This window comes from Fukomys damarensis, unplaced genomic scaffold, assembly GCF_012274545.1.
Source record: "Fukomys damarensis isolate Sample0158 unplaced genomic scaffold, DMR_v1.0_HiC HiC_scaffold_22, whole genome shotgun sequence".
Lineage (NCBI taxonomy): Eukaryota > Metazoa > Chordata > Mammalia > Rodentia > Bathyergidae > Fukomys > Fukomys damarensis.
The window spans coordinates 15,659,694-15,668,843 of record NW_022900934.1 but is presented as its reverse complement, the minus strand read 5'-3'; the positions used below and the strand labels follow the sequence as shown (position 1 = coordinate 15,668,843).

Below are 9,150 nucleotides of genomic sequence, written 5' to 3'. Positions count from 1 at the left end.
AAAAAAAAAAAAAAAAAAAAAAAAGCTCTGTTGGCAAGAGTGTGGGGAAATGGGTATTTTCCTAGTTTCTTAGTGGGAGCGTTAATTGGGTCATTTGACAGAGACACGTCCTTTGATCCAGCAATGCCACATCTAGGAATTTAACAAACAGGTTGCACTCAGATGTGTTCAAATATATGAATACATCACCACAGCTTTGTTTTTGTAACAAAAGATTAGGAACAGCATGTATGTTCATCAGTAGTTGCTATGTTAAATGAGTTTTTATGGTTCATCCATGTAGCAGAAATGTTAGAAGGGGTGGTTTAGATCTTTTGTGTTGTCAGGAAACTCTGAGATGCTGCTAAGCGGAGAATGCAAAGGGCAGGCCAGTGTCTATCTCTGTACCACTGGGGCCTAGCAGAGTGCCTGGCACACACTGGTCCATAGTTAACGTTAGCCAAGGGACTGGATACACATATGACCATGACTGCTGTGAGCCAGGCTCTCAGGAAACAGTCGGGTTTAAGATAAAGAAAGAGGTCAGATTTTGCACCTCTATCAAATGTCTAAGGTCACCCTTCCATGGGTTCATATATTTGCATTTTCCCTCAAGATGCATGTCTCTGTACACTATTGAATAAGACTCTCTGAAGCAATAGAAGAAAAAATTTTCATAAAAGAATGACCAAGAGAATTTGCTGACCCAAGGCAAGAACTGTGACTCAATAGCAAATGTAGCTCCAGGCTTCCTGGCAACCATGGCAAAAAAGGAAACTCTAATGCACAGAACTTTTGTTACCTAGTAGAAGGAAGGAAAGACACTAATTCCATACGAGCCACACATACAGCCTGGGAGGTGATGTGCTTAGTAGTCCCAGATAGCAGGCTGAGAAGCTTATCTTCCTAGTTACATTTATGGTCACATCCAGTCAACAACAGACCACATACATGATAGTGGCCCCATAAATATTTCTCATAACGATGTTGTAGCCACCTTAGTTTGGGTATTTTGAAAGGATCGCCTCGCAAAGCATTTCTCTGAACTCATCCCCTTTTCATCTTCTGCCTCAAGAACTGTACTTGCTCAGTGGTACATTAAAGCATGGTGCTTTCGTGAGGGGAGCTTGGGTGCATGAAGGAACTTTATGAAAAACTTCCATGAATTTTTAGGGTAACCCAAGGTGAGGGCATTGCAAGCTTTCTTTGGGCTCCTCTGATTGTGTCTCAGTCTCCCGGGTAAAGGTGTGACCTTGGACCAGTCACATCTCTGGGCTTCATTATCCCCATCAGGGAAAAATGACTATTGTGCAGATAAAATGAGATGACGCCCAGAGTGCTCCCGCGGATAAATGCTTCTGCTATGCTGCTGTTTACGTTACCATCATGTCAAGGCCTGATGGCTACAAAAGTAGAGTCTGGAGCCAGATTGCCGAGATTTGCATCTCAGCTCCTCCACTTAGCGGCGAGGTGACCTTGGGTAAGGTCACTTAGTGTCTGTGCCTTAGTTTCCTCCTTGGTAAAATGCAGGCTAAATGGGTCGAGAGCTGTAGGGCCTACGGAGATAGGCCTGGGCATGGAGTATGTGCCTTGCGCTTTATAAATAAAGCATGGTTTGTTCCCTCTAGCCTTTAAGGCCCTTTAGAAAAAAGAAAATAAAATGACAGCCTCAAAAACCAGCTAATTCCGACACTAATTTTTGAAAGGACTGGATCTCTGTAATATCAGTTACGCCAGGAGGTGTTTCCTTAGAAGATGGAGAAGTGTCAGTGTATTAGTAATGGTGGCGTCCGTGGCAGGTGACCACGGCAGGCGCTCTGGGGGGCACAGGCCACTCCCCGGCTCCCCGCACCTTCCCGGCACCGGAGCGCACAGGAGGGGTGGGAGGAGCACGGAGCTCCCGGGATCCCCTCGCCCCCTCCCCCACCGCCCAGTGAGTAATGACATTCGCGGGGAAGGGGGAGGGAAAGAGAGGGACAGGCTCGGCGAGGCCATGTGATGCTGGGCGAGAGAGCCGCCGCCGGAGCCGCCTTCTTCCTCCTCGGATCGCGGCCGCCATGGCGACCCCCAACAACCTGACCCCCACTAATTGCAGCTGGTGGCCCATCTCGGCGCTGGAGAGCGATGCGGCCAAGCCGGCCGAGGCACCAGACGCGCCCGAGACCTCCCGCCCCGCCCATTGGCCCAAGGAGAGCCTGGTTCTGTACCACTGGACCCAGTCCTTCAGCTCGCAGAAGGTAGAGCCGCGCGGGGCGCCGAGGCGGGGGACCCGGGGCCTGGGGGCCTGCGCGCCGGGCAGGGATCGGACTGGCCTGCCTGGGCCCAGAGCAGAGCGTCCAGCTCTAGGAACGTCCATTCCGCCTGTCCCCTCCGAGGCAAAGCCGGTGGGGGGGGGGGCTTGGAAGAGAGACAAAGACCAGGGGAAGGGAAGGGGCGCTGCTGGGAAGGCGCAGCATGGAGGGTGCTGCCCCGGAGGGAGGGGAAGCGCTCCCTGGGAGAAACGTCCCGAACACGGCGGCCGCCCTGGTCACAGCTCCATGCCCCTCTGTCCTGGCTGGGGCCCTCTCTGGCTGGGGTTTGGGATGTCTGTCCCCAGCCATGCCCCCTTCCCCTTATCTGGAGGAGCGAAGGAAGGAGTTAACACATCCCCTCAGACCAGCCCCACTCTCCCAACAGATCTGCTGTGCTCTGCGCTTAAAGGCACAGACCGGCTGTCCCCCTGGAATCCTTTATGGGCCCATGGGAGCGGGGGTGGGGGGGCAGTTGGAAATCCTGCCTGGTGCTGAGTTATGAGGGTCCCCACTTCCTACGAGTGAGGCCAAGGATCTCCCACCCCGTCCTTTCTCTGGGGCATGCTTCAGCACCATGGCCAGAGCCCAGAGGCAGGTCTGGCTGCACCGCTGCCTGACCCCTCTGACTTTCCTCTCCTTGAAAGAGCCTTTTGTTCCATTCACTCGTTTTACAGATGAAAAGACAGATTCTGTGCAAAGAAAGGGCTCTGGAACCTAAAGACCTGGCTTTGAGTCTTGGACCAGGTGGTTTCATCGTCCAGAAAATAGGATAATGCTAGTGATAGTAGCTGTCTCGAATTCCAGCCCTCTCAAGAGGGCTGCAAACGTTGAAGGGGTGGCATAACTTGGTGTTCCAAACGGGCCCTACTCACACCTGAGCAGGCCCAGTTAACTGAGAATTACCCAGTGATCCCAGTTAAGACTCCGCCTGCTGGATTCGGCCCCAGAGGGCCTAGTTCTATGGCCTGGTCCAGACACTGCCTCTCCAACAGGCCACTGGGTGATGCTGAGGAAACTGGGCCACTGGCCACCTCTGAGTAGCTCAGTTTAGGGTCTAGACTCTGAGGCCAGACAGACCTGGTGAGACAGCCTCACTGTGGAGCTGTGCACCGGTCACTCTGCCTCTCCAGAGCCTCAGTGGTATAATCTGTATGAGGGGCTAGTGCAGTCATTTCCAAAGAGGGCTATTATTAAGGTGAAGTGGCATGGTACACAAAAAGTACTGCTGTTGCTGCTGCTGCTGCTGCCTGGAAAGGGACACAGCTCTGTTAATAATGGGTGTTATGCGAGCCTGCCTTTCAAATGCAAGGTCCTAAGTCCAATCCCCAGTACCTAAATAAATAAATAAATAAAATAATGGGTGTTGTGTCGCTGAAGTGCTAGGTAGTGGGCCTGGAGTGCAGCTCAGCATAGAGCTCATGGCTAGCATGTGCAAGGCCCTGGATTCAATCCCCAGTGTGTGCATGTGCACACACACACACACACACACACACACACACACACACACACAGGTAAGTAACCAAGGGCCTGAATCACCCAAGGTCATCCTGGGACTCATCCATAACTCTGCACATGCTTGCTGAGCACCTTCTGCATGCCAGGCCCTGTGTAAGACATGGCATTTGCAGATGAATCAGACTGATCTCCAGATTCCAGAACCTCCTTCCACCCAGACCTTCAGGAATCAGGTCCCAGTTGCTGGACCTGGACAGGGAGCAAGGGGAAGGGATATCCCATCCCCATCCCCTGAGGGAGCCTTCTGCTCTTCCCTCACAGAACATTTCCTATTCAGCTTGAGAGGCCCTGTAGTCGGAGATGGGACCACCCACTGCAACCCTACTTTTGATCACGTCATCACCACGCTCCCAACTCCAACTACTTTTGACTATGTCTCCACCAAGCTAGCCTGTACATCGTCCTCCCTCTCCTGCCTGGGTCTCCCCAAAGGGAATTCCAGCGACAGTGCTACCTGGCCCAAAGGGCGTAGGCTCAGCACTCACATGGCTTTGGGTTCCAGTCTCATCTTTGCTGCTTACTGGCCAAGTGACCTAGGAAGAGTCACTTTATCTATCTGAGCCTCATCAGCTTATCTGGAAAAGGGGACTTTGCATTCTTCCTGCTTAATTCCTGGGGACTTCAGAGAACACAGGCAGATATTAAGCACCTGCCATGCAGTAGGAGCTTAGCAGGGAAGGTCCTTGCTGTCCTTCCTCCTTGAAGAGCCTTGCTCACATGCATATAGGCTTCCCATTGTGAAAAGCTTGCCCTTAATGGCACAGGACCTATTAATAGCACTAAAGAGCTCACCTACAGGTGAGATGGGCAGTGCTCTAGGCATCTGGGGGCTGTTCCAGACCCAGAGGACTTCAGAACAGTGCAGGGGTCCAGACCCCCAACTCTGGGGCCAGATAAGCTGGGCTTCAAGCTCAGCTCTGCCTCTGATCAGTTGGGTCTCCCTGCACAAGTACTTTAAACTCCCCTGCCTCCGTTAACCAGTCTGTAATTGAGAATAATGATACCACCTCCTGGACAGTCTTTGCAAGGATTCACAGGACAGAAGTGAATCGTCTAGAATAGCATGCAGTAGACAGGATGTGCTCAGTAAACACCAGTGTGGTTATAAGTCATGGGCGTAGGAGCTGGGGATGTAGCTCAGTGGTGCTGTGCCTGCCTCAGAAGCGCAAGGTCCTGAGTTTGATCCCTGGTACCAAAATAGACAGATAGATAGATAGATAGATAGATAGATAGATAGATAGATAGATAGATAAGACTTGGGCTGAGGGATCAGCCAGACTCAAGGCCCAGCCCCACCCTGCTGCTTCTCAGTCATGTGTGGTGTCTTTATCTTTCCAGATCTCACTTTTCTCAGTGGTAATGGCAGTCAGTACCTTTCCTGATCAGAGGGTGTGTGGATTGGGTGACATCACACACAGTCACATGCTAAGCATTACACTTTACACAACAGCATCTTAACAGTGATTTTTTTTTTTTTTTTTGAGACAGGGTCTCACTTTGTAGTTCAGGCTGGCCCTGAACTCACTAGGAAGCCCAGGCTGGCCTTGAACCTGTGGTGATCCTCCTGCCTCAGCTGGGATTTCAGGCACACACCACCACGCTTTTAACAATGAATTTCCAAACACCGTCACAGGTGATGATTTGGGGCCACTGGGTCTGCAGAAGGCTCCAATGTGTGGTATAATGTGAATGTGCTTCCTGCCTCAGCCCTCTCTAGACCTTTGTGGGGCAGCAGTGAGGTTCAGAGGGACAAAGATGCATGGACTCAGAACAGGACTGCAGGATTGGCAATCCCACTACCTGGCTGTACGATCTAACTCGCTCTGCTCTTTGGTTTCCTCAGTGGGAAAATGCACTAGAAGCCAGGAATGGCGGTGCAAGCGGGTAAGCCCAGTACTCTTGGAGGCTGAGGCAGGAGGATGGCAAATTCAAGCCCAGCCTGGGCAAATTAGCCAGATCCAGTCTCAGTAAAAAAAAAAAATAAATAAATAAATAAAATAAAATAAAAAGGACTGAGGATGTAGCTTAGTGTGAAGAGCCTGGATTTAACCCCTAATATTGCTAAATTAGTTAATCAGGTAATTAATTAAATGCATTAAAAGAAAAAACACTGGATTTGTGATATAACCTGCCTGGCTGCCTCTCTCTCCAAGCATGGAAACAACTCTTCCTGTCTGTATCCCCTGCCTTTTGTACACCCTCTGTCCTCATACTTTCTAGCTTTTTAGAAACCAGGATTGCTACTTGCTAGCTGTGTGACTTTGAGCAGGTGACTTACTGTCTGGGCCCGTGTCGTCTTTTGTAAAATGAGGATATTTGTAGCTGCTAGTGCCCACATCACTGAGTGTTTAAAGAGGCTAAATGAATGAATACATGTAAAGCTCTCAAGACAGTGTCAGGCACAGAAGCCCTCTGTGGACATTAGCTGTTGATATCTTGTGATCTCCACCACAGTGTGTCTCTCAGGGCATCCCTGGCTCCCTGCGGCAAGCCAGCCTCAGTGTCCCCTAGCCCCATTCTGTCCAGTTCTGCTTTGGTCTAAGATGGACCCCCGGGAGTCCCTCGTTCAGTCTTCAGCCCCCAGGGCAAAAAGACTGAGGTCTGGTCCTGCGAAGGACCAATCCTGACTCCCAGGCTTGCACGAGAGAAGGAAGAGGTGGAGGCTGACCTCTGCCTCCCACACGAGTCTTGCCTGCACACTCCTGGGCTGCACCCCGCAGCATTATCCCTGCTGTACTTGGCCGTTTGCCACGCTCTACCCTGCCAAGAAGAGGCCCACAGTGAGAACTGATAGGGCAGCTCCAGCCACCACTCTCCTGCTCAGGAACCTGCAGTGGCTCCCCAGTCCCTCTGGGAAAGCACCAGGGTCCCACAGTGGCCTCAGGCCCTACTGCAGGTTTGTTTCCATCCTCACTTGAATCAAGGCAAAATCAGGGAGAACTTATAGGCCCTTCTCAGAGTGTCTCTGAGTAAGATATAATGCATAGGATTGCTAGAGAAAAAAGGAAACTAATCATACTGAAGTACAGCTATCGAAATATTTTACAAACAAATGTGTTACATAATGACACGGGTGTTTCTGCATTAACCCATTATATAACACGATCTAGTGGCAGGTCTGCTCAGTGCTGTCATGCAGAAGTCGCGATGAGTGTACATATTTGGAGGTAACTGCAGCAACTGTGAAGCGGGCTGACACTGCCGTACTTTGCCACCCACGTCTGTAGCAGAAGAGCTACACTGCGCCAGTTCCCACTACTGAACGTGGACACGCCACCTCCCCAGCCCAGTCCACAGACCACCTGAATTTACGCAGCAGGCCTTTGGTCTGGTTGAGCATCTTGATTAAAAGCCCTGGTGCACGATTCTTTCTCTTTCATCCCTGTAGTACTGGGGATTGATCCAGGGCTGCTCTACCACTGAGCCACATCCCCAGCCCTCTTCATTTTATTTTACTTAGCTGCCCAGGCTGGCCTTGAACTTGTGTTCCGCTGCCTCTGCCTCCGGAGGAGCTGGGATTACAAGCCTTCGCCACCACACCCAGATCATTCTTCTTCCTGAATCTGTTTCTTGCCAACTCCCAATCTCCCATCCTCTCCCATCTGCCCTGCTGCGGCCACACTGCCTCCCACAGTCCCTGCCAAGACTGTTCCAGTGGCCTTCTCTCTGCCTAGAATTCCCTTCCTAGGGCCCTGGGGTGACCGCTCCCTCACCTTGTTCAGCTTTGGCTCAGATGTTGCCTCCTCAGAGAGGCCTGGCCGGCAGACCACCCTATTTCCAGCTGTAGCAGGGCAGCTTCTCCCTGACACTCTGACACCCCGACAGCCATCCTGCTCCATGGTTTTATCATTTTAACTGCTTATCACCTGTCTGCCCCCACTAGCTCTCCAGTCCCCTTGGGGCAGGGATCTGAGTTTCTTTCACTGCAGTCTCCAGTTCTTGGACCTGGCACAGCGTCAGCACTCAATGATTAAGTATTAAAAGTGATGCATTTGTAAACCAGGAGGTGTTACATAAAGAAGCTATTTAAGGGCTGAGGATGTAGCTCCGTGGTAGAAAGCTTGTCTAGTAGGTCCAAGGATTCTATCCCCAGTACTGAAAAGGTATGCGGTGGGGTGGGGGGGTAGACTGATTGATTCCAAAACGTAAATCTCCTCTAAAAATAACTTCTTAAGTTCTTTGGGGGAAAATTTATTTGTGATAAATAAACTAAGACTCAGAGACTCAGAGTGACTTTTATGAAATCACACAGCAACTAAATGTCTGGGCAGAGATTCCAGCACAGGGCATTGTGTAAACAAAGGCTTGGCTGAGGAGGGACAGCACACCTATAACAGCGAATCACTGATGGGCAATTTCCAGGCACCCACTGGGAAGGTGGCTTCTTCAGGGATGGTCAAGTCTGGTCACTTGGGGTGGTGACTGCCTAAGTCTGCCTCTAGGAAGCAGAGATAGCAGATGGCTTTGGTGGCAGCATGCCCTTCTCTCGGGCTCGGCTTCCTCTCTGGGTTCCCCTCCCCCAAAGGGTGGCGCATGGCCCTGGCCTGCAGCTCAGCTGGAGGTGAATGTCTCCTTGGCCACCTGCCAGTGTGGGAGCTCCAAGCGGGGCTGCTGTGAGTCTGAGGACAGTCCCCTAGCTAGGCAGCAGTTACACCTAACCCCTCCTTGGAGCCCAGGGCCCTGTCAGGGCAGAAGGCCGACCATATGACCCACCGAGGGTGGAAACCTGCCCAGGTTTCTTGACCCACGCAGAGTCCCCTGCATGGTCAGGTGGCTCAGTGACCCGCAGAGCTTGACCAAGACTGGATGTCCCCAAGGAACTCAGAGGGTGGCTCCAGCCCCTCCAGCCCTGTGCACCGGGGCATTGGCAGGGCACACACTGCCTGGAGGCAGGTGCATGCATCTGTACACACTTGCTCATGCACGGCACACATGTGCACTAACACACTCACGCAGTACTCAAGTACCCACACTCATCACAGCCAGACCCAAACAGGTGTCACCCCAGGCCGCACCAGCTCTGGGCAGCAGCCTATCTCTGTCCCTGTGCAGTGCAAGAGCGGCAGCTCCAAGGTCACACAACACTGCCTTGGCTAAGCCAAAGTGCTGAGCTGGGGCCCCACCTGCAGCCCAGCAGCTCTGTCCGCACAGGGACCCCACCTGTGGGACTCTCTGGCTAATGGAGCAATTGTATCTGAGTGCTATGTGTTCAGGGCTAATTTACCTCTCTTCCCTGCAGTCTGCCAGACTGAAGGGGCTGTTCATGGCAGCTGTGATGTGTTAGCATCAGCCAGGAGAGTGTGTGTGTGTGTGTGTGTGTGTGTGAGAGAGAGAGAGAGAGAGAGAGAGAGAGAGAGAGAGAGAG

General features: G+C 51.9%; 2 protein-coding genes across 5 annotated transcripts in view; one reads left to right on the top strand and one right to left on the bottom strand.

Moving 5' to 3' along the window:
• The window catches only part of Fitm2 (fat storage inducing transmembrane protein 2), an 85,932-nt gene that overhangs the window by 45,016 nt on the left and 31,766 nt on the right, over positions 1-9,150 (bottom strand). The window lies entirely within an intron of this gene.
• Positions 1,795-9,150, top strand: part of Gdap1l1 (ganglioside induced differentiation associated protein 1 like 1) — a 24,924-nt gene continuing 17,568 nt past the window's right edge. For 3 of the 4 annotated variants that reach the window (XR_781695.3, XM_010631451.2, XM_033767073.1), the window contains exon 1: positions 1,920-2,216. Coding sequence is in view for 2 of the 4 variants with exons in the window: in XM_010631451.2 (XP_010629753.2) it covers positions 1,920-2,216 (297 nt within the window). In the remaining 2 variants the exon portion in view is untranslated. The other variant, XM_010631452.2, reaches the window with a different exon arrangement.